Raw genomic sequence first — 26,131 nt, forward strand, 5'->3', positions numbered from 1 at the left:
ATAAAGATGGATTACATCACACGTTGAAAAGATATAATTTATGTTATTTTATTTCCACATATCTGAAATTCACTTTTATCTCATGAGCACACACACACACTAAATAACATCCAAACAAAATGTCACAAAGCTTATATTTACAGTAGCATCTCTACCATCCATAACTTAAAATGAAACCAGTTTTTATACTCTGGAACCAGAGGTCAGAAATCTGCTGCTTACCATTTGCTTCTTGGTGCCTGCATTTTTCTTACTGGCTTTTTCCTGTTGTGCGAATTTTTTTTGCTACCAAAAGGATGATATACTGACTTCACTGATTTTAATGGTTAAGTTAACTTTTGAAGCCTGCATGCCAGAGGAATATGCACCTTGGTGATTATGTTGCTGGAAATGAGTTTTAAATGGAAATTCAACAATATGGTACTTCTTAATATCTGTTTAGTGGTTTTTAAAAAGACTGTTTTCTGGCCATCAGAATCTTTTCTGTGGCCCATATCATCCCAATCCCTTTCAAAATTTCATATCACATTTTATTGCTGCATGCAGCAAATCTCTATAACCTCTGGTCCCAGAATATGAAAACTGCAGTTATGGATGTCAGAACTGCTGCTGTGAATATATATCTGTTAAGATAATGAAAGATAGTTTCTACAATGAGACGAAAAAGATTTCAATCAAGTGGTCTGAAAAGTCACATTTCTTATATTTTGGTAAGATATTAAAGATTTATGAGAACTAAGAACCAAGTGTTATGAAATAATTATGGCAAGATGCTCATCAACTTTATTTTAAATGAGAAGCAGTACAAATTGAGTGATAATGGCCATTTATTTATAAAGGACAAATAAAATGAAGAAAAAACTTTTGGAAATGTGATAAGTTTTAAAAAATGCACTATCTTGCACACGTATGTATACAACTGGTATCAGTATTATCAAGCAAATTAAATAGCAATCATGTGGGTAACATTGCTTGTGCTGAAGCTGCAAAAGTACTTAACGGTATTAAAAATTAGCCCATACAACTCAAGCTGGGACTCTGTATTATGATACATGAGCGTGATAAGAAAAGCAAAAGCAGATTATGAAAGGAAACTAGCTATGCAAGCTAAAGAGAATCCCAAACAGTTCTTCAAATATGCTTCAAGTAAAAGAAAAACTGTACACGGCTGAATGATTTTAAGGAATACCGATGGCAAGGAGGTCACTGAATCAGTCGATATAGTGTTACTGAGTGAGCACTTTGCAAGCGTATATCATCCAGGTGGTGACATTGAAAGAATGAAGGAACCATTAGTTTATACGGGAATTGTGGTGAATGAAGTGGAGGTGAATAGTCTGTTACAGAACCTTAATGTGAATACATCTGTAGGATTGGATGGTATACCAGCACGGGTCTTACGTGAAGCGGCTAAAAAATTATCAGTGCCCTTGACCATGTTGTTTAATCAGAGTCTGGGGTCTGATTTAGTCCTAAAGGTGTGGAAAGACGGGGAAAACAGTTCCACTGCATAAAGATGGATCCAAGACTACCATTGCAAATTACTGACCGATCAGCATATCAGGAGTCATTGTCGACATCTTGGAAAAAGTAGTCAATGAAAAAATACAGGAATGGATTGATGAAAATGAGATACTGTATGGGGTACAGCATGGCTTTGTGAAGGGTATATCAGGCCTCAGTAACTTGCTCAAGTTTTATAACACAGTGACAGCTGAACTGGATAAGGGTAATGGGTTTACAGTGATACTGCTGGACCTGGGTAAGGCCTTTGACAGGATACGACATGGAATTCTAATCCGTAAACTGCAACATATGGGAATGGATAAAGGGTTGGTGAGATGGATGGGTGGGTGGTTGATGGAGAGATATCAGAGAGTAGTTTATTCAGGAGTAGAGTCCAAAAGACGGCCTGTGACTAGTGGTGTGCAGCAGGGCTCTATTCTTAGACCACTCCTGTTTATTTTGTTCATTAACGATATAGGGAAGGATCTAAGAGGAACGGTTCATTTGTTCCCTGATGATGCAAAGTTAGGTAGGGCAATAGTGAATGCAGAAGATGTCAAAATCTTGCAGGATGATTTGGATAGATTGGAGGTCTGGGTTAAGAAGAATGGATGTCAATTTAATGTGACAAAATGTAAGGTTATGCATTTTGTGGTGAAAAGATTAGCAATGGTATACCACATTGGTGGAACTGTACTCCAGGAGATTGATGAGGCCAGGGACTTGGAAGTATTGGTGGATAGGGAGATGAAGTTTAGGGGGCACATTGCAAAAGTGGCTAAATCAGCTCATCAAATCACTCGGTTGCTGAAGAATACTTTGACGAGCAGAGATAAGCAATAACAAGACAATGAAAATAGGCAGAAGCATTGAAAATATCAACTGCATTGTGAATGGAGCATCCATGTGAAATTGCAAGTGATTCTATCAAGTAGTTTGTTTCATACATCTGTCTGAAGCAAAAGTGCTGTCTCGATCAGGCATGATTTTTAGTGAAGATGGTAAATTAAATATGGAAATAGACAACAGAATCAACAAAGCTAGTATGGTAGGAAGTCAATTGAGTAAATTCGTATGGAATAAGAGAGAAATTAGTGGGAACACTAAATTAGCTGTATGAGAGCTGGGTCAGAAGTAAAACACTTGACCAAAGACTAGAGACCATGGATATGAGAGTCCTGAGAAAGATTAGAGACGTGAACAGATGGCATCAATGGCAATATCATATTAAAAATGAGGAAATTAGGGAAAAAAAACTTGACATTGTTAGCAGAGCTAATCTCAGATGATATGGTCACGTTGCAGAAAGGGTATTCGAAATAGGAGAGGAAAGATTAACAAAACAAGTGTTCTCTGTCTGGTTGGCAAGAAAAAGACTCAGAGGAAGACCAAGATATAGGTGAATTGATAAAGTAAAAAGTGCTTTAGAAGACAGAAATATAACACCAGATAATATTGGAGTCCTGACAGGTGACTGATTCGGAGGAAAATTGTAGCTAGAAAGTTAGTAATGATGTAAATATTTCATGTAGTACTATCATATACACCCCTTGAGGCAGGAATTTGATGATGAAGATGAAAAAACCAGATAATAACAGAAGAAATACTGTATATGTATATGACTAGAGGGGCTCCCCCCCCCAAGTATACACACACACACACACACACACACACACACACACACACACACACACACACACACACACACACACACACTAGAGGGGCTCCCCCCCAAGTATATATATATCTCACACACAAGAAATGCAGAAACTCTTATCACATCAATGCTGTGTGTTGGCAATGGGAAAATGTTCATATTATTATTTATAGATTTTTTTTTTTTTTTTTTGGTGAAATAGTTTACTTTTCAATTGTACCATGCGTTCCCGATTGATAAAAACGGATTTTGTGAAAAAAAACATAATTTTAGTATTATGAAAATAACATGAGCATCTTCTGCTGACGATTTCTCTGTAGGTATTCAGAAAAATGTGTGTACTTATAGTAACTGTTTTTCTTACTTTCCCATTAGAAATAAAAATTTGATAACAGTAATAGTTAATCTTATTTTATTCGTTCTTCCTGGGTAAATGAGAATAATATAATGTTATATTATTGTGATGTAACTATTGTTATCGTTGTGCTGTTATTATAGAATACAGTTTACATTATGATAACACAAGTTTTCTGATATAAATTGATATGTATATGAAAAAAGTTCCTTTATCTCATATTTAGTAAAATATTACTATTAACAATAACACTATTTTCTATGTTCTATATTCAGATTTCTTGTTTTTTCTTTTCAAGTAAATGTAAAACTTGAAGCCTGGTGTGTTTTATGCAAACTCTGCCTTAGTCTACTCAATCATTTTCGTGACTGAGACAATTAAAGCTTGGGTAGCCAACTTTTGAGGGTCGCTGCTTTTTTTTTTTTTTTTACTAAGTGGCTGCAGATTAGAACCCTCAATACTGGTACGTCCGTGCAGTTAGCCTAGTGGCTTTGTGCTTCACAACCATAGGCCTGGGGAAGGAGTGTCCTAGGTTCGATTCCCATCAACGACGTGAGGAGCTCAAGGATCTTCTTCAGCCATAGCCGAATTAGCTGGTCTTGGACGTGGACAGCAGGGTTTATTCTGCCAGTTTATCTGGTGTTTTTCATCCCACAAGCAGGCAAACCGGTCCGAAAACACACAGGGATTACAGTCAGGAATACTGACCCAGCCATAGGTCTGATTCGTCAGCCTATGCCGGTTCCAGAGCGCGGATAAAATTTTGGGGGACTAGATGGTACCGTGAACCATCACACGGAATTTATTTATTTATTTATTTTAATACTGGTACGAATGCCTATGAAAATATTCAGGTGGGTAGATAAATTTGGTTCTGTAAATAGCATAATACAAGTCATCATGCAGTTTATTGGAGGCTTGAATTGTGTTATAGATTTCCAAACTCTTGTGGTTATGGACATAAAAAAAAAGAAAAGTGTTTGCACCTAGAGGGCATGCATTCTGATAATATAACCTATTTTTATTTTATTCCCTCAAAAAAAAAAGGTACCATTAGCCATGTCAAGAAGGAACAATATATTATTCTGCATGTGTTATAAAAACAACTGAAATTCCTCTTCAAGAGGAACTGGAATCATTACACTCAACCACCTCTCTCTCTCTCTCTCTCTCTCTCTCTATATATATATATATATATATATATAGAGAGAGAGAGAGAGAGAGAGAGAGACATGCAGTTAGCCGACTGGCTATGCGCTTCGCAACCATATGCCTGGGAAAAGAGTGTCCTAGGTTCGACGCCCATCAACGCCGTGGAGCTTAAGGATCTTTTTCAGACATAGCCAAGTTAGCTGGTCATGGGTGTGGACTGACGGTTTTTCCTCCCCAGTTTATCTGGGGTTTTTCCTCCTGCAAGCAGGCAAACCGGCCCCCCGTGAACACACGCATCTACAGACATAGGATACACCGGGAGGCATAGGACTAGCCACTCTATCCCCGAGATGGGTATGGCTTAGAAGGGCTAAGGATAGCCCCATAACAGGCCACTAGGCCTAACATGTGAAGGGAAGAGGATATATATATATATATATATATATATATATATACTTGTAACCCAGAAAAGGAGTTTTGATGGCCCTAAAAGGGAATATTTCTATTTTTATACTATTCAGAATTTACATATCTTAAACAGTATGGAACAAGGACGAAGTTACAAAGCAGTTTTACATTCTGGTCACCAGATTATTATCTTCTTTCATGCAGTGTTTCATTTTATTTCATTTATTTTTTTTTTTTGTGGATGGTAAAGTTTCTGAGAAATAGAGTTAGCAGCATTCAACTACGGAAGTCTGGAAGAATTGCCTGTTTCCTGCTTGCTGAAGGAGGACCATAAACTGACAATTTCTACACTGCAATCTAGATGCTATGGTAGACATATCTTTTCTTGTACAGGAGGAAACTGTTCCAAATAATAAAATCCAATATGTCCAAACACTTTTTTTGTAATTTTTTTTTTACGCTGTTTCCTCATTAGAATAAAATGACAGCTACTGATCACACCTCCCTTAGTGTCAGTATATGCACAAAAACAGCAATGGGTTTGTCCTTCATACTTCTTCACAGACTCCATTGATGGATTGTACAGCAAAGATAGGAGAAAAACATCTTTTTTGTCTTTCCAACATAGTGCAAAGATTCCCTCGCTGCTAAGCTCAGATTTCAACCTTGGAGAGTTTCCTGATGACAGATCTGGAGGATGTCTCTACTTTTTGCATTTAGGTACAGTAACAATCTGTATGATGCTGTAAATGCAAATCAGCGAGTTCAGGACACATACAGTAGTTATCCGTTTTTCCTGGGGTTTTTCCTCCTGCAAGCAGGCAAACCGGCCCCCCGTAACTTGGTAACCTTTCCCCAGCAAGGAGTCTAATAATTCCATTACCACAGCATCCACAAGGGAGGATCTGATCATTTATCATGTTTGAGTACAGTTTGCTTTTCCCTATAAGGTTTGAAATCCCTAAGTTATCCACTTTGCTCTATTTGGGGGAAATACTGCTTAACATTTCAATCTACCTTTAAATGGCATAAGCCTTTCATTGATGTTCACATCTCTCTCAGGAATGTAGTGTTCTAAATTTCTGATGAATTTTCATCAGAAAATCATAAATTTTGTTGAGGACTAGGCAATGATGTGTTGCCTGATCATATTCCTCATTATTCTGAAAATGCAAATATTTCGCAATGAGAATGAATTGTTTTTCAGTCATAACATCACGAAACACTGATGTGTTCAGAATCCATTCTATAGGTCATGCAAGTAGAAATACATTTCGAGAGTGGGCTTTTTCACAATACCTTGCAGTCCATCTGCATTGTACAAATGCTTCTTTCTGTCAAAACAGACCACAGATCCACAAATTCTACATCATTCCTTTTGCACAATCTACATATGGACTCATTGCTCTCCTCCTCAGTTCACCTCTACTGATGTTTTTCACAGTTGACTTCTGTGACGGTCTATTTTTACTCTGTGAATGCAACCTATTGCCTAAATGTCGTGTGCAACAGTGCAAACTGATATCATGTGAGAAGAGGGGAAAAAAATAAAAAAAAAAATGGAAGATTTGATCTTTCTCTGACAAATTTAGAAACAAAAACAAATCTAGATATACACAAAAAAGTGACAAAATGTGCATGAAAAAAAAAATACACCTTTTAAGTAAAAGTTTATCATTTTATTATGTTAATAATTAACATGTAAAAAATATGTAAAACTAGATTTACTGTCTCCAAGAAATCTAATTTCTTTTGCTCACAAGCTGCAATCAAGAGTAAGTAGTAAATGAAGACTATGCATTTGTCAGTTTTGAATGCTATTTTTACCAGGTTTTTTTTTTTTTTATCCTCCCTGATGATGTTCTTTCAACAAGGATAAAATATCAGAAGCAACAAATTGCTTTTAATATTTTTCACATCTGTTGAGCATTACTGACTTCATAAAAAGTGCTAAAAAAAATAAAATAGTGATTGTACATTTGTTTAATATTCATTTTATTTTTTTAATCTATTTTGAAATACATACTTGATGCTAACAGGCATTATAAAATTTAATTTGAATCAGGGGGGAAAGTGTGCCTCAGAAAATCAAAGTCAAGCAGATCTAAACAGATTTTTTTAATACATTTGAAAAGAAAAATCATCATAACATGGATGTCAGAATAAGCAGTATCATGTTAAATGGATAAACATTTGTTTTTCAAATATCTTTCCTAAGTGAATGTGTGAAACACAAAAATATAATAACTTTTGATAATAAATATGAAGTATCTAAAGATGATTTTCTGTCAATTCTGTCGATTAAAGTAGAGTAGGTTGTAAACCTACTCTAGAGTACCATGTGGGGTAAAAATCCAAAACCCATTCTAGACTGAACATGGTACTTTTTCCCAAACTGCTTCAGGCATCTAATCAAAATGACAGCAATCTCACACTAAACAGCAAAAAATCATTTACTGCTTAAAGACATTCCCAAACATCTATGCCACAAAGGGATTTGAATACACAGCTGGCTGGATGAAGAACATGGTACTGTCCACTCATCCAACCATGACAGCATATGCAAATCTAATGTTGACAATGCTTTATAAATATTTTTCTTTTCTTTGACACATTTATACTGGGCTGTGTTTTGGCCTTATTTCACACTGGTCATCCACATGCACACATGCTGACTAGAATTTAGTTTAATTTAGTGAAATGAAATAAATTCTTAAAACAATTGAGCAGCATTTTTTTAACTTCTAAAATTTGTCAGCATTAGTTACAATCAAGCAAAAGAAATAACTATATGAGATAAGGAAATTATTGGCAAGTCATAAAAAGGTGCATTTTAAAATAGTATTCTTGTATGACACCATTAATTATGACAACAGACTTATTTTTAATACATGTGCAGAACACATAATTTTGCCATTAAAATGGTGCAACTGAAATGTGTTAAAAGTAATTATATATACAGTCATACCCCAACTTACGCGATTTCTTATATGTACGTATTCCCATCCCACTTCACGCCTCACCACTAGTGAGGCGTGAAGTGGGATGGGAACTAGTGACACTAGAGATTGCCGGCCGCAATCTCCAGTGTCACACATGCTGTGAACAAGCACTGACGTGTTTCGCGTGGTCTCCATTCATACACGATTTTTATAGTCTACAAACCTTGCAATTGTTTAATGTTATGTTCTTGATAAAAAGTTTATCACATAAAAAATAATAATGTCGTCCAAAAGAATCGAGTCCGATTCTTCTACAGCTAGCAAGAAAAGAAAAACATTGACTTTGGAAACAAAACTCAACATTAAGGATTTTGAAGGCAGAATGAAAATTTGTGAGCTAGCAAAGAAGTTCGATCTACAGGAATCCACAGTAAGAACCATCAAAAAGAAAGGTTTACAGATTTTGTAGGACATAGATTCTAACGAGGAACAAATTGTAGCCACAAGGCAAGGAATAAAAAAAGCATTGGCTTGTTATGAAGAAATTTTGTGTGACAAGAAATCTATTAGATTTTATGAAACCATCGACATCGAAATAACTTATTTTTTTTTATGTACAAAAAACTACAATTATGATTATATTTCTTAAAAAATATAGGTGTTTCTGTAAACCTTTGGTCCCAATTGTATGTTTGTATATATAAATTACATGCAAAATTATACCCTGAGTTACTCGAATTCGACTTACACGCTTTTTGTTGGTCCCACGTACCGCGTAACTTCGGGGTTTTACTGTACTAATATCATTAAATTCCAATGAGCCAAAAAAAAAAGGATGATTTATGTACAGAACAGTTTGAAACGGTTCAGAGTTTAATTTTTGAATGTCAGTATTTCTACTGCTTTTGCAAGAAATGGTTAATAAATTTATATTAGTCAAAGATATCTACATAGTGATAGTATTACCTGTAAAAATACTGTCAAATGTATTTTCCCTACACAAGTTATTCCAGGCCTGGAATAACTTGTGTAGGGAAGGATAGAAAGAAAAATTAATTAAATAAGTAGTTATGCATTTTGCATTAAAAAAAAAGGGAAATTAAGAAAGATAATGAAAATGCACAAAATGTATGTACAGTCCCTATACACAGATTTCTTACAACTGAAAAGTTTGAAAAATTATGAGTGAATATTGCAACTGTTGAGTGATGTTACACTTATTATAGATTACATTATGGATTACGTAAAATGATGAAACATGAACTTAAATCATATAATACTAGGAAAATTGAAAAAACAATAGTAATATGAATAAAGCCATATTCATGGGTGTGCGAACTGTGTGGTGGCACAGGGCCCTGCAAAGCGCAAAAAATTAAAAAAAGAAAATCAATTAATTTTTTTAAATTATTATATAAATTAATATTGTAATTATTATATAAAAATATTATATAGAAAAATATATGTATATAATTTTACAACCAACTGTTGTTGTTAATTTAAGCGAAATAAGATCGTAGCGCTAGTATTTGAAACTACTCTAAGATATATAACAATATCGTACAACATAGTGTTAAATAGGGGAAAGTGCATTTTAAAACAGGTGTTTTTAATAATTTTAAGGAATTTTTTATTTTAGTTTATGATTTTATGAACAAGTAAGTATATACATGTGCTGTCATAGCAATTTTTTTTATGACATTACTTGCAAAACATTTTAAAAAATATATTTTGTAAACTGGTTTTAGGTTATCCGACATCAGATTTTTTCTTCAATAGCGGTTTCATCTATATTAGATTTATTTAGTTTCTAATATTATCTATTTTAGATATATTTTATTTATCAGGTAAGTAATTTTGTTTTAATTTATTAAAATATTTTATCTATCGTATTTAATTCTAGAGTAGACTAGTCGTGAGAGAGATTATTATGGAAGAAAATACCCAAGTGGGCATGAAAAACGGAAGCGAAAACAAGAAAAATGAGGAACGTCAAAGAAATTCGCTGTTTAAATTTATGAAGTTGAACTCGTATATTTGTTCAGATGTCAGTTGATAATGGGAGTTCTGAAATAACTACAAACAGTTCTTTGGCTTCAACATTAATTAATAATGACAGTTCTGAAATACTCAAAGGAATCAGAGAACATGACGCGTTTGGTCAAACAATGAGTATTGAAGATCCTAAAACTGAGATACCAAGAGGAAGGTGAACTATTTACTATTGATGATCCAGCAACATGGCCCAAACTTTTGAACAATGCAACACTAACACAAATTGTACAACGTGGTCCACCATCTCCTCCGACTGAAAATGATTTTCCAAAAAATGACAACGAGAGGTGTTTTTCCACAGCTTACTATGTTAGAACAATTGAAAAAGGAGAGAAGCAAAACAGAAGATGGCTTGTATATTCAAACTCTTCCAACTCTATTTTTTGATTTTGTTGCAAATTATTTTCTTCTGATGATAATTTTTTTATCTAATAATGGCTATTCTTACTGGCAACATGTAAGTGAAAGATTAAAGTCACACGAACGAAATCCAGTGCACATGAAATGCATGTATTCATGGACACAAATGGAATGTAATTTAAAAAACCACAATACAATTCAAAATGTCATAAAATTTGAAGCAGAACGGTTCAGAAATGTTTTAAGACGAATAGTTGCAGCAATTCTTTATTTATCCGAACATAATTTAGCTTTTAGAGGCAATTTTGATACTTTGTACACAGCCCATAATGGTAATTTTTTTGAAATCATAGAATCAATTGCAGAATTTGATCCGCTTTTAAAAGATCATTTAACGCGATGTTCAAAAAAAAATTATAAGAAAGAAACAAAATTCGTATCTATCACCCACTGTGCAAAATTAATTAATTGTTGATATGGGAACCAAAATTCAACAAAATATTGTAAATATGATACGACAGGCAAAATACTATTCAATAATTCTTGACTGTACTCCTGAAGTTAGTCATCAGGAGCAAATTTCAGTAATTTTTAGATTTTTACATATATTTATTGAAATTCGTGAACACTTTTTGACGTTCTTAACAACTAATGACACTACTGGTAAAGGTATATATGAAAATATAAAATCACTTTTGAATAAATTAAATTTTAAATTGTAGAGGGATTGTATGATAACAGAGCAAATATGAAAGGAGTATATAAGCGAGTCCATGCTTACATTTTAAATAAAAACAAAAAGGCATTTTATACTCCTTGCAGCTGTCATAATTTAAATTTGATTTTAGGGGATGTTGCAAAATCATTAATTATAGCAATAATTTTTTTAATGTTATACAAAAAATATATACATTATTTGCTGCCTCAACTTCACGTTGGGACATATTAAAGAAATTTGTTAAACAATTAACTCCAAAACTGTTATGTGGTACAAGATGGGAATGTAGAATAGAATCAGTTAGAGCTGTACGTTATCAAATTCCAGAATTTTTAAATGCACTAAAAGAATTATTTAAAACTGCATCAGACAATACTATCAAATTGGAAGTGGTTTTAATATATGAACAAATAGATTCATTTGAGTTTATACTAAGCCTTGTAATTTGGTATGAGCTTTTGTCAAAAGTTAATTTAGTAAGTAAAGTATTACAAAATGCAAAAATTTCCATAGACGTAGCAACTAAGCATATTCAAGTTAGTGCAGTACTTTGAAGAACAGAGAATATCAGGATTTAATAGCTGTTTTGAGATTGCTAAAGAACTGTCAAATCTATTAGAAATAGAAATTAAATTTAAAGAGTCAAGTACGTTGAAGAAAAGTATTTTTTGATTATGAAATGCTTGATGAATCACACATAGGTGATAACAAAGATAATTTTAGGATAAATTTCTTTTTTTGTAATTTTAGATACTGCTCTACAATCTGTCAAAAAAATATGTGAATTGTATGAAATTCACCAAAAATCATTTGAATTTCTTTATATGAAATTAATAAGAAAAATTAGAGAAAATGAATTAAAATTTTGCTGCAAACAGCTGTATCAAAAATTAAATACAGATATTGATGAATCTGAATTTTATAATGAATTAATTATTTTTAGAAATATTGTTCCAGACGATGCACCATTAATATTTTAAAATTCATAACTGCAAATAATTTGTCGTATATTTATCCAAATATTACCACAACATTTAAAATATTATTGATCAGTCCAGTTACGGTTGCATCAACAGAAAGGTCATTTTCCAAATTAAAATTAATAAAAACCTATTTGCGATCTTCTATGTCTCAAGAACGTTTGTCGTCCCTGGCAATAATATCTATCGAGCATGAAATTGCAAAAAATTTGAATTTTGATAGCGTTATAAATGATTTTATTGATAAGCGCATTAGGTTAAATAAAATTTAATATATTAAGATTTCTTTTAAATATTATAAGTTGTTATACATATATTTCATTCTTTATAGTAAAAATGGATATTTTTTTCATATTTTTATATTATTAAATAAATCATTGTTCTGGTGTATTTATATGATAATGTGTACTTACATAATAAAATTACATATCATGTACATACAAACACATTTATTTTTAACTAATTTTTTCCCTTTACTTAAATTGATGCTAAAGAGCATACTTGTTTATTTATGTGCATAAATGTTTTTCATATTTGATTTAATTAATTAACAAGATATTCTTCCATTTAAAATTTCCATAAATGTTACTTTCATGGGCCCCGCTTTTCCATTTGGCACAGGGTCCTGCAAAATGTAGAAACGGCCCTGAACATGAAGGTCCTAAGATGAACATTATCAGTTGGAACAAAGGAAATAGCTGCTGTAAGAGGAGAAAATGGTGAACTTATAAAAAAAAAATAGAGATGCAATAATCAAAAGAATTCAGGAATTTTATACTGAACTCTATGACGAAAAAGTGACATCCAAGAATCATCTATGATTAACTCGAGTGAGGAAGAACATGATGCCCCTGAGATCTTGCAAGGCGAAGTGGAAATGGCACTGCGAGAAATGAAGAATGGAAAGGCCCCAGGAGAAGATGGAATTATGGTAGACTTCTTAAAACTGGGAGGAAGTCATCTGTTTGATGCCCTGTCATCAAACAGCTGACTAAACTCTTTAATAAATGCCTAAAACAGAGAAAAATTCCAAAAAATTGGAACAATTCACTTCTAATATTAATTTTTAAAAAGGGCAATAAGGAAGAAATTAAAAACTACAAACCAATAAGCCTACTCCCCACCATATATAAAGTTTTCACAAAAATTATAAATAATAGAATAAAATCTAAACTAGAGGGAATGCAATCCTGTGAACAAGCTGGATTTAGAAAGAATTACAATACTTTGGACCATATTCACACATTAAGACAGCTCATTGAAAAATCAATTGAATACAATAAACCCTTATGTCTGGCCTATATAGACTACGAAAAAGCATTCGATTCAGTTAAAACATCTGCAACACTAAAAACACTTGAAACCCAGGGAACTGAGAAACCATATATTGAAACACTAAAAACATATTTACAATAATGCAACTTCTGTAATTAAATTATATAAAAATAAAAACAGTGAAAAGTTCCCAATACAAAAAGGCATCCAGCAAGGCGACACCATATCTCCCAAATTATTTACAGCAGCACTAGAAGAAGTCTTTAGAAGCCTTGACTGGGAAACAAAAGGAATAAACATAAATAGAGAAAGGCTGCATCATCTGAAATTTGCAGATGATATTGTCCTAATTTTGTCATGTCATACCATCATTTTTTATTTTGATGTAATTTTTTTTCATGTAGTACTATCATATCCTGTACACCCCTTGAGGGTACATGGCAGGAATTTGATGATGATGATGATGATATTGTCCTAATATCAGATAATCTTGAAGATCTGGAAGAAAGGCTAAATCAACTAAATGAAGCCTCCAGAGTAACTGGATTAAAAATAAATAGAGAAAAAACAAAAATAATGATGAATAAATATATTAACCATAGAACTGTCAAAGTTGAAAACCATGAAAAAGAACAAGTTACTTCATATGTATATTTGGGCCAATTGTTATCCTTTGAGGAGTGCCAAAGAAAAGATTGAACGAAGAATTCACCTTGGATGGATGGCTTATGGGAAAATAAGAGACATATTCAGAAGTGATATCCCTATGAGTCTAAAAAGGAAAAGCTTTCGACCAGTGCACACTTCCTGTCCTAACATATGGAGGAGAAACATGGACTTTAACAGAAGTCCTAAACAAAAAGCTGAGAACAACGCAACATCACATGGAAAGAAGTATGCTAAAAATAACATTAAGAGATAGGAAGACAAATACCTAGTTAAGATCTCAAACAGGTGTCATGAATATTGGTAAAATACATTAAATAGGCTAAGTGGAGATGGGCTGGCCATATTGCCAGATGCAGTGATAGGAGATGGACTAGAAAAACAACAGAGTGGAGACCAATGGATGGAGCAAGACAAAGAGGAAGACCGAGAGGAAGGTGGAGAGATGAACTGGAACAAATTGCAGGAGTGAGATGGATGGGAGAGGAAGAAATTTGAGTGATCTGGAAAACCATGGGGGAGACCTTCGTCCAGCAGTGGACAGAACCAAAAGGTTGAAGAAGAAGATATTGCTTCTGCCACAAAATCTGCTCACCTGGTTGACTGAATAGATAATGTATCTGCTTTCCAATCAAAGGCTATATATGCATATCCAACCACAAGCATATGCAATTATCTTTAGATTGGTAAATATTTCATCACAATGTGAGACCACCATGATATAAGAGGCTTTATGCAATGCAGTCTCTAGAAAAGGGTTCCTGGACTATCTAATATTTAGCTCATCCTTGGTACTAAGGTAGGCTAAAGATTACTACATAAGGTACTACGGGTTTACAGTCCTTCATGGGCAAGATTCACATAAAAATAGAATAAATTCTCAATTTCCTAAATTATGTTTTAAAGATGACCTTTAAGTTAAAATAATATTTTACCACATTAAAACTTTGAAAGTTTAATTTATTCATCATGTTATCAAACAGTACTAAGGCAGCAATGGTATACACTGCAATATAATTTATCGACAGCTATAAACCTACACCTATACACATCACTGCATAACGAATGGAAACAGATTAACACCTTCATGCTGGGGAATAATTAGGTATTTGTTGCGTTACTGCAAGAACTCGCTATACCATATGTATGCCCCTTCAGTGTCGAGCAGGTACATTTTCACATAGTTTATCCAGTATGTTATTATTATAATGGGTGTTAGACCCTACATTGACACACTAGCCATTATTCACACAATACCTCATATTTCTCCTTACTCATTCACAGATAAAGCACTCACAACCACCTCCAGCAATTCACTCCACACATTCACCAGCCTCCAAGCAAAAAATTCTAGTCCTAACACCCTTGTTAACTACATTCTTGCATAATTTCTTTCCCTCCCCTTATTCTCTCCCTTCCTGCACTATACAGGAGAAAAAAAAAGTCCCAGTATCAATCCTATAAAACCCCTTTAATAGCTTATATGCTGCTCTATCTCCTCTCTTATACTTATCAGCTAGTTTTGAGCCCACAAACCTGCAACAATCTTTGTCACTTGCCTCTGGATTCTCTCACCGTGGCCTTCTGCTGTTTTTTTTTTTTTTTTTTTTTTTTTTTTTTTTAAAACCACCTTTGCAATATGCCTCTAAACTGCAGTTCAGGTTACCTTGAAGTCCCTTGTCTTGTCAATTTGCAGTTCAATTCCATCAATATAGTGCACAGCATGCAATCTCATCCTCCCAAAGTGTATCACCTTACACTTAGCTATGTTAAACTGACAGCCATTCAACTATGCCATAGTGTCAGCATATTTAAGTCATCCTGCAAGATATCTACATCACCTTCACTGACTATGGCTCTTCCTAGTTTTGCATCATAAGTAAACAAGTAGATATTTATTCAAATATTTCCAACATCATTAATATATAAATTAAACAACAGATGACCAAGTACTGAGCCTTGAGGTGCATCACTAGTCACCTGCCTCCTCCTCCTGGACTCAACTCCTCCAAAAACCACTGATATCTGTCCATTAGTCACCCTCTAATCCAAATCATCAACTTCAGATCCATTCCCATTTGCTCCAATTTATGCCGAGTTCCATGTAGAACCCTGTCAAATGCCTTTGCAAAGACCAGCAGTATCACTGAAACCACATTTTTGTATTAGTTCAACTTTTTCTGAAGGATTTTCCAACATTAGCATTTGTGAAATGTCTTAATGATATAGAAAATGTCAAATGCAAACTAAATTCATATATATTTCTTTATTTGCTTTACCTGAACCATTTCCTTTCTACATTATAAACAGGAATTACCATGTAAGAGAATTTTAGGAGAATGTATTTAGTTACATACTGTATTTCAGTGCTTCCCAAACTTCTGGATGTCAGGGCCCCCTTTGCAAAAATTAAAATATTTCATGACCCCCCTCGAAAAAAATCGTAATAGAGATATATTATTATTATATTTATTGTATTTATATTCAATACAAAACATACACAGCAAATATTGCAAAAATCAAATGCATATATTACATTTTTTGCCTCTTACCGTTTGGTTCTAAAGACGATACGGTCTGTTCTGGTAAAATATGAAATACTGTCCTTTTTTTTTTTTTAGTCTGTTTCTGCTTCTTCTGATTGTTCGTGGGATTTTTTTTTAATTTTTTATCAACCACTTATCCATCTCAGGGTTAAATTTTTTAACGTAGAATAGATCGAATAATATCACCACTTACCAATACTGGCACACCACAGACTGATAACATGAAATTAGTGAATATTACTTGAATACGGGAATCCCCAGACCAGGAACATTTTTCGCTTTTGTGACTTTTCTCCTTTTACGGTAATTAAGCCTAATGCGAAACAGACAGCAAAGGTAGTCTGTTTATTAAAACGTGCATATGGTTGGTGCGGTATTAACAAAAGATCGCGCAACCGAAAGATAAAAGCATAGCTGACAATTGAGTTGAAATGCTAACTCTCTTCAACCGAATTCCATATGTGAAACTGCCATAACATTTAATATATATATATATATATATATATTACTTAGTTTTAACACTTTTACGAATTTTAACACGCTTGGTTGAATTTTAATAACAATAGTTTTTAGTTAGATACTATGTTTGCCCATGCAACATGGTTTTGTTTCAGTCTATACAGCATAGTTTCTGTATGAGAGGACATGTGATTCATTAATTAGTGTGTTTTTATCCCAGTTGTCTCTAATTGCACTATTTGTTGAGAAATATATTACACGCTCCTCATACCTTATTCACTGGCATAATAAAAGTACTTATTTTTATTGCCTCTGCAGTATAGTGGCTCTTAGGGAGGGCGTGTTGTTTACCACTGCAAGCGAGTTACTACATCCCCACATGAACTTGTTTAAGCTTTTTTTCATGTGTGAAGTATATGCGAAACTTTTATTGGTAACAGAAAACTAGCTCGGATGACAGTGATAATATAAAACGAGTTTTGATATGTATATAAAGTCAATATCAACAGTCCCTGATTACGAACGCATTATGAAAGGGACAAAGATTTGGAACTTCCCTGGAGAACATTCGAAGTAAATACAATTAACCACTGCTTTGAAATGAAACATATGAATAAGCAATATTTACTAATATTCATTAAGCGCCGAAATACGCAGGAAGCAAAGTTTGTGAACCAACACCAATGTGTGAATTTTTCCATTAAAATATAAAAAATAACAAAAAAGAATTAATAAAAGTTAAATACGTTTCTTTTAAAATAAAAAAAATATACTTAGTCTTAAAACATTTTAAATTTGTTTTCATTATTTCACGGCCCCCCTCAACAAAACCTACGGCCCCCAAGGGGGCCGCGGCCCACAGATTGGGAAGCGCTGCTGTATTTGGTGCTATAATAAAATTGATTTGCTTCTATGTAATATGTCTGTGGAAGATGTTTTTAATTATATAGGGTCATTTTCATACCATATTTAGCGATAATTATGCTAATTATAGCTAGATGTGCTATGCTAATCCCTTGTATTATAAGAAGAGGACTGGCTGTTGATTTCCAACAAAACCCTCACTCATGCAGGATATATATTACTGATATAAAAAAAAAAAATGCTGACAAAAAACTCATAATCAAGGTAAAATTCAAATAGTTGGAAATTATGTAATTACTATGTAAATAGTGTATATACAGATTATTAGTGAATAAAAGAAAATTCTGGAAATAAAGCAAAATATAAAAAAAAAAAAAAAAACAGAGAAAGAAATAACAAGCACAACAAATTGTACAAGCTAATTTGCTGCTCCATCACGGCAAATCTATTCCTGTCACACATCTTCCCTGCCCCCTCAAAGCACATCTGGTTAAAATCTAAGAACATGTCACAATGAGGCACATCCTCTCATATACAAACAGTGGAAAGGCAACATGAATCCTCTCCCCCAGCCTTGTGGTCAAGGTGGCAGCGATAGTTTCTCACTTATCCTGGCATGATAATGTTAAGATCATGCACTTGAACCAAAGAAAGGCAGAAATAATATATCAGTATTTCTACAATTAGCTCAAAATAAATATCTAATAACAAAAAAAGTTCAATTCACTTTTGAAGCAATTACAATTGTATACATTAAACTCTGAAAAATAAGCATTTCAAGTAATTTACAGTAGCTTTAAAGATAAAAATCTGTGTTTTGCAGCCAAGGCCACATGCAAGCGGTCATTATACGTTATTTCATTTAATATGGCTTACGCTCACAAAAGGTTGAGTTGTGAAACTATAGCACATTTGTGCCATGGGTGGGGATTTTTTTTTTTTTTCCTATTATTATTTACATCTTTTACCTGGTCTCGGAAACACTCTAGAAACCAACATTGAACTTTTTCAAGCCACTTCAGGCCACCAACAAGCTGGGTGGTAGTCTCAAACCAGGTGATGAAATTCATCTCCCACCTAAAGACAATCATCACAAACATCCATGCCCACAGCAGGATTTGAACTGCAACCTGTCAGTTGGAAAGCAAATATGCTAACCATTTGGCCAACCAGGCCAGCTAATACTGATTAATATCCAGAATATTGGGCATTCTGTTATTCATTTAACAAAAATATTTGTCTATTATTATTTTAATTCTGATCATTTGATGTACCTACATAATATTAAAGTTAAAAAATTAAAGAAAAAAAAATTTTGATAAGTGTAACATTCAAAGTATGCAACCTAAATGGGGAGGGGGGGGAGCAACTACTTTTAAGCAACAACTCAATCTAAAACAAATCAATGCAACTAGAAATTATATAGTGCAATAATTACATATATTGTAATTATATATATATTTTCCACAGGTTGTATACTTAGTATATAACTAGTATTATTTGACACCTCCAGGGAGTCCAAAGACTCATTGAGGGAGGGCACCTACTCTACAAATCTCTGTCCCCACCATTCAACTTCGTCCACCATCTGCATCATCTACTGTCCACCACCACCACTAGTATTTTCACAATCACAAACATCCATGCCCATGGCAGGATTCGAACCTGCAGCCTTTTGGCTGGAGAGCGGATACGTTAACTACTCAGCCAACCAGGACAGCAATATAACAAGTATATATATATATATATATATAACCTTAGTATATAATAATCAGGTTTCTGTGGTTAAACAATTAAAGCCGACAAGTTTTGTGCATCATAGGACACTCCTTATATTATAATGTGGTCTCAATACCAAAAACTGCCTACAAAACTATGCTTCCATTCCCACCTATTACATAATTGCACATTACCATGAAACCAAGTGTTTATTATTTTTTTTTTAGTTGCGAGTTGAAGACATGCAAGAATACCAATGTGCTATGAAGTTCAAACAGAAATCAGAAAATCACATATCAATGATGAACCTTCCCACCCCCCATACCAAGACAAATATAAAAGTGCAATATCAGTATCAGAAGACATTTCACAAGAACCATAGCTCTTTTCTCCTTTCTTCCCCCACTTAATTGCATATATTTCTTTTAAGAGCATCTGTAAAATTTTATTAGAGAGAGAGAGCGCATTATGAATAGATTTTAGAGTATTGGCTTAAATGCTGAACAGTGCTATCTATTTCCTTATTAATCATCTATCTATAGTAGATATATAAATAATTAAATCTATACCACAATCAAAAGTGCAGCAGCTATTATGGTATTGATAATATTATAATCAATGTGGGCTCAAGATATAATGTGAACCATCGAAGTTGGCATTACAGCATCCAGTTAGTAAGTTGGCGTGATGGATAGTGCAATTTAAAAATACTGTGCATGCAAAATAAATGTAATAACAAAAAGATATCTGAAAAATGCATTCCATAATATTCTATCATGTTCCATTTCATTAATAGAAATGAGAAAGCATTTAAATATGATATACAAGACTTAAAATTAGATGTCTTCTCATTCTGTTAATGTGGATAAGCACCCACATTTTTATCCATGCTCTATAAGCATGAGCAAATAAAAATTTGTCAAATGTCTTCACTAAGCTACTTGCATTATACAGAGTAACTGACTTAATATCAAAATGACCTAGTATCCCATAATGTACTCCTTTCTCAGGTGTATATCCATGCAGTCAGACAAGTCACTACCTAGACTGGTTTCGATCTTCATTATGGCCTCATCAGTTATTGAGTTATCCTTGGTATCTCTGCCAGATTGGCAGAAATATCTAGGGTTAACTCAATGGCAAAAGTCATATTTCCATATACAAGTAGCAAATGGTGTATCACCATATTATGACAATATGGTGATACTTAATATCATATACAAATTTTTTGCCTACTCCATTTTATTTTAAATGAGTTTTAATTATTCTTCCACCCCTTCAGGAAAATCAGATTGCATGAATTCCTCCAATTCAAAAACTCCTGCAACTATTGGAAAAAACATATACAGTCAATTCTCACTAAAGCAAACAATATTATAGTCAAACTACCTACCAAAAAAATGTGCTGGACAAAGACCTATAGCATCAACAATTAACTACATTGTCATAAAGAATAATCCAACCAGTGATAGAAAGAGAAGAAACTTTCAACATGCCAATACCAAATTTTTTTCTAAAAAAATTTTGGTATTGGCATCTACAGTACATCATATAAGTGATGTAGAGTACCCAATAAAGATAAATAAATGAAATCTGATTATTCAGAAATCAATATGAATACACAATAGAGATTTCTGATGAGCCAATTATGGCAGCATAAACAGACTAACTTAATCACAATTTAATTTATATATGAAGTCAAATATACTTTGCTTTATTTGATCTAATCTGATAACTTAGAAGTTCCTTATATATCATTCAAAAAAGATGTTTAGAAGTAAAAAAGGGTTTGCAAAACTTATAAAAAATCCAACCATGGTTAATCAACCCAATAATAGTGCAAGTTACCACAAATGCAAAAAATATTAATGTGTTCTAAAGGCACTAATCCTTTATAAAATTCTACATATTATTTTGGGCTGAATCTCTTAGTATACAAAACATATTCCTGTTTTCTCTTTTCTATATATATTAACAAGGGAACTTTCCAACTTTTCCTTCAAGTTTTCCTGAAACACATGCCTTCAGAAACAAATAAATGAATATATTTACATTTATATAAGGCAGATTGTTGCTCAAGTTCATTGCTTGAAATAGACTAGACAAGAAAATACTTTTTTTTCTTTTTTTTAAATAATGCCAAACTGTATACATGAAAAGTTGTAAACCTACGACACAGTTCATTAAGTACACTAAAGGATGCTTTGGTTTTAGAAGTGGAAAACAACACAATGTTTGGTTTTCGAATCCATTTCAACCTTCCAAAATAAAGAGCACAGTGCTCTCAACAGATAATTTGAACTTTATGAAACTACTGACATTGTTTCCAACATCAAATATCACATTGTAGAAAAGAAAAACTGAACTAATTCAATTAAATGCAACAGAATGTAAAGATGCAAGTACTGTAATGACATCTTGATTTAGCAATGAACTTTTTATTCCACTTTTAAAAATTCTGAGTATAAGTACTTCATTATCTCTAACATTCACAGCTCTTCCTATGTACTGTAATATTTAAAGCAAAAAATAAGCAAATGTTTGGCCCATATAACCCTAGACATTTTTAAAAATTTCTTCCTGTAAGACTGACTTTAATCTTATGATTTCAACACTCAAAATGTGCAACTGAGAAAAAACGGACATCTAGAGATCCAATTCCCAGCTAACATGCTGGAACCTTTATACTGTACAAACCACAGTGTTATTTAAAAATATACCTCATAATGCCAAATTACTTATCTTTACTGCATCTAATGAAGTGGAGAAATTATGCTTAAAACTTATTAACAGAAGCACAAATACTAGTTTATTCAAACTCAGAGTCAACAGGCAATGTGCTATACCAGAATGATATTTGTATGACCTGCCACTTCAGACCAATATTTCAGTTCCCTGTCATCTTGTATATTAGAGAAAATATGACAAAAAAATTTGGGTGTGGCCCACACAAAAACATGTTTAAACTCATTCAGTCCCATGTTTCTTAACTTAAAATATAATACAAACTAGGCCAGCCTGGTTAGCATACCTGCTCTTCAACAAGCTGTTTGAATTCCACCCTTGACATGGATGTCTATGAATGCCCTTAAGGAGAAAGATAAAATTCATTGCCTGTTGCGAGACCACCATTCTAGTTCATTGGACACTTGAAGCCCTAAAGTTCAGTTTGGTCTCTAGAGCAGAGTTGCTGTATTATGTAAAAAAAAAATTTATTAAAAAAAAAAAAAAAAAGTTGGCTCACTCATAGTACTAATGCGCTACAGGCTTACAACCTTTCATAAAAAAAATAAATCTTTGATATGGATATTGTTCTAGACACCAGCAGATAATTACATATAGTTGTTATTTCTTAATTGCTTGGCCATATATAATTGTATGCTGATCACTAGAACAATACCCATATTCACAAAGATTGGGTTTTTGTGCAGGAGACAGTAACTCTCTTGCATACGTTATAGCTGGTTTTAAAAATCTACATAACTCTCATTAGTGAAACACTAAATGAAAAGATCAGTTCATTGAGAATTAGCATTTTCAGTTATTAAAACTAAACCTGATATGTAAGAATGAACTGGTATATGTATAGGTCACATGTAAAAATTAAGAAGGTTAGTCATTTTCAGAAGCGAATTACATTTCTTGTCGACTTCTGAGAATGATCTCAGAAGCCAAACAGGAAATCTGATTTTCTTTTTCTGCCTTTGTTTTGTTAAAAATAGCCAAAGTATTAATAACAAAACTTGAATTATAACTTTGGCTGTACACAAATGTTTTATGTTTTATGTTAAGGAGTCATGTTATAAACAAACATGACTCCTTAACAAATTTAAAATTACCAAGCTATACATATAATTCTCACCTCCAAAACACTGTCATCTCCTAAAGCCCAACGCGTTTGTTTATTATAGCTCTGAAAATCCGGATCAGTTTGAGGTCTTTGAAAAAAATATCCAACCATTGCATCGTCCTGGGATCGTGATGCACTATGCCGTACAGAAGGTACACTGTTCATCTCCGAATGGCCACTTCCGTTGGCAAGCATTCCGTGCTGCTGTCGGCTTTCCCAAACCACTTCATTCATACTATAAGAGAAAATTATATTATTAATGGGTTGTAAAATTAGCAGTAACAAATAAGAATTTGAATTATAATTATCCTGTTAAAATGTCCTTAAAATATGAACTTGTAAAAATTTTAGAATATATATATATATATATATATATATATATGTGTGTGTGTGTGTGTGTGTGTGTAAACATAACAGTGATAACGATTCTAGCTTTACAGGAAACTTACTACCAGTAAAAATTTATATTATTCATAATATAAATATGTATAAATGTTCATGCATTGTGAACATAGTAAAGGTGGATAAATACTGATATGAACCAACTACAAAAAAAATATAAATAAATAAAAATAATAAATTAAGACCTGAGGCATTTATAAAGGCACATGCTTTATAAACAAATTCAATGCATTAAATATAAAAATTAATTTTAATAATATTAATGTATCAATTTATATGCAGTGTATATATTTATAAAGCTGGTTGATACAGATGCTTGTTTATCTTTTGATTTCCCATGTGCTAAAAAAGTAGGGGAGGATGGAAAGTCAGAATCACTTCACATTGATGAATAACACAATGGCTAAAAACTGTATTGAAATGGTTTCAGATATTAAAAAACAAGTGTAAGCAATCAAGCTAATAAAAACTTGAATCTGTAACTACCTCTTGATCGGTAAACAACTGCTATAAACAAATATCTGTAACGAAAGTCACATGTCAAAACAATACCATGTCAAAGTTCTTGCTATTTCTGAAAGAATTACCTTTCCCCCTTGAAAATTAATTCTGTGTTTATTCCAAGTTTGGCACATACAATAAAATGTACAACTAAGGATTAAAGTCACTTTACTGAAGAAGGAATACATCGAAATAGTTCACAACACAAAGAAATATTCCTTAAAAAAAAAAAAAAAAATACTCCATACTGGTCACAGGGAATTAAAGCTCAACTGACTTGCGAGGGCCAATAAATCCTCCAGCTACGGCTTTGACAAATAACTTCTTACATGGCGTTTTAAAACCACGCTTGCTTGCAATTAAGCGAAAACTTAACTCAAGCGTTTACTTTCTTCATACTAGCTTCTGAACAAGGAAAGTAACTGTTCCACGCTGTTTAAATTCGGAGTATATAAACATAAGGCGCCAAACTCGAAATCACAACAGAGGAAGTATAATTTATAAATTTTATGTTATCACTTTCTCAATAACTTTTTTTAAATGAAAGTTGTCTAATGACAGTTTGAAATTTCACTAAACTTCAAAGAAAAGCAATAGTATTACTTCATGCAGTCCTTAGTGGTCAATTTTACATTCAAAACAATACAATTATGTGCTAAAAGGTGCGACGCAACGCTAGCCTGTGCAATACCTGGTAAAGCTTTATTTCCGCTCTCACCAAGTTCAACAGCCGATAATACAAGGCTTTCCATATACACAATGGCGTTATGGCGTCAGCTACAGAGCACGCACTAGGTACCTAGGTCTCACAATTTAGCCATAAATTTGCTAGTAATACAACGACCAGCGAAAAAATAACTAATTCATATCTCAGTCAATGTCATACATGATAACGAATTATACAAAAACTTACCGTGATGCAGCAGATTTGAAGAACCCACAACGCTAAATTCACAACATGGCGTACGACATACTAGAGAACAAATGCATGATGGGTACCATGTGCTTTCTCTAAAAGTGACGTCAGTTGAAATCCCACTTTTATAGTAATAGAATCACAGTTATCTCACACCTTTGCCTACAGCTTTCTTTTACATAGGTAGCACTATTATTGTACACTAATATCCGTCCTTGATATCTTCATATCAGTAACATGGTTGGTAAACCGGCTCAAATCATCTGACAAGTCCTTTGTCTCCAAACCTCCACCCAAGACACTAACTTCCTTCCATTCACCTTCGTGAAATGACTATCCTTCCGCCCTCTTGTGACGACTTCATGATTAAAGAAAAGAATTTTGGTTTAATGAAATTGGAACAATCTTGTTTTCATATTCACCAAATAATTTTCTTCCTGATATACGACATTTCTAAAAAAAAAAAAAAAAAAAAAAGTAACTCTTTATGGAAAGGATCCCTATTAGTAGCCAAAACTGAAAATAAAAAACAGCTTTGTATTATATATCAGCACATAGTTTTATTTAATTTGATTGGTAACTGTAGCATTATTACATTGGAAAATAAATTATTATTGATAAGAAAATTGGCACTTCTGCAATGTATTTTTTTTTTTTTTTGGAAGTCAATGCTAGAAATGAAATCTGCTATTTATGCAGCTAATTTCTACAAATATTAATTCGCACTATTCCAAGGAAGAGATTATTGTTGTTGTTGTTGTTGTTGTTGTTGTTTCTAATAACCAATGACCGTAGTACTC

The 26,131-nt window shown here is 33.1% G+C and overlaps 1 protein-coding gene across 3 annotated transcripts in view; it reads right to left on the reverse strand.

The window, feature by feature from the left end:
• Positions 1 to 25,634, reverse strand: part of LOC150092623 (pumilio homolog 1-like) — a 328,288-nt gene extending 302,654 nt beyond the window's left edge. For all 3 annotated transcript variants that reach the window (XM_090414703.1, XM_090414704.1, XM_090414702.1), the window contains exons 1-2: positions 25,329 to 25,634; positions 23,525 to 23,747 (exon numbers count right to left, since the gene is read on the reverse strand). In XM_090414703.1, coding sequence (XP_090270829.1) covers positions 23,525 to 23,746 — 222 coding nt within the window. In that variant the 5' untranslated portion in view covers position 23,747; positions 25,329 to 25,634. The remainder of the gene's footprint in view (positions 1 to 23,524; positions 23,748 to 25,328) is intronic.
• Positions 25,635 to 26,131: the final 497 nt, after the last annotated feature.

The sequence above is a fragment of the Typopeltis vanoorti genome, chromosome 25, assembly GCF_054136105.1.
Source record: "Typopeltis vanoorti isolate ZY-2024b chromosome 25, IOZ_Tvanoo_1.0, whole genome shotgun sequence".
In the NCBI taxonomy this organism is placed as follows: domain Eukaryota; kingdom Metazoa; phylum Arthropoda; class Arachnida; order Uropygi; family Thelyphonidae; genus Typopeltis; species Typopeltis vanoorti.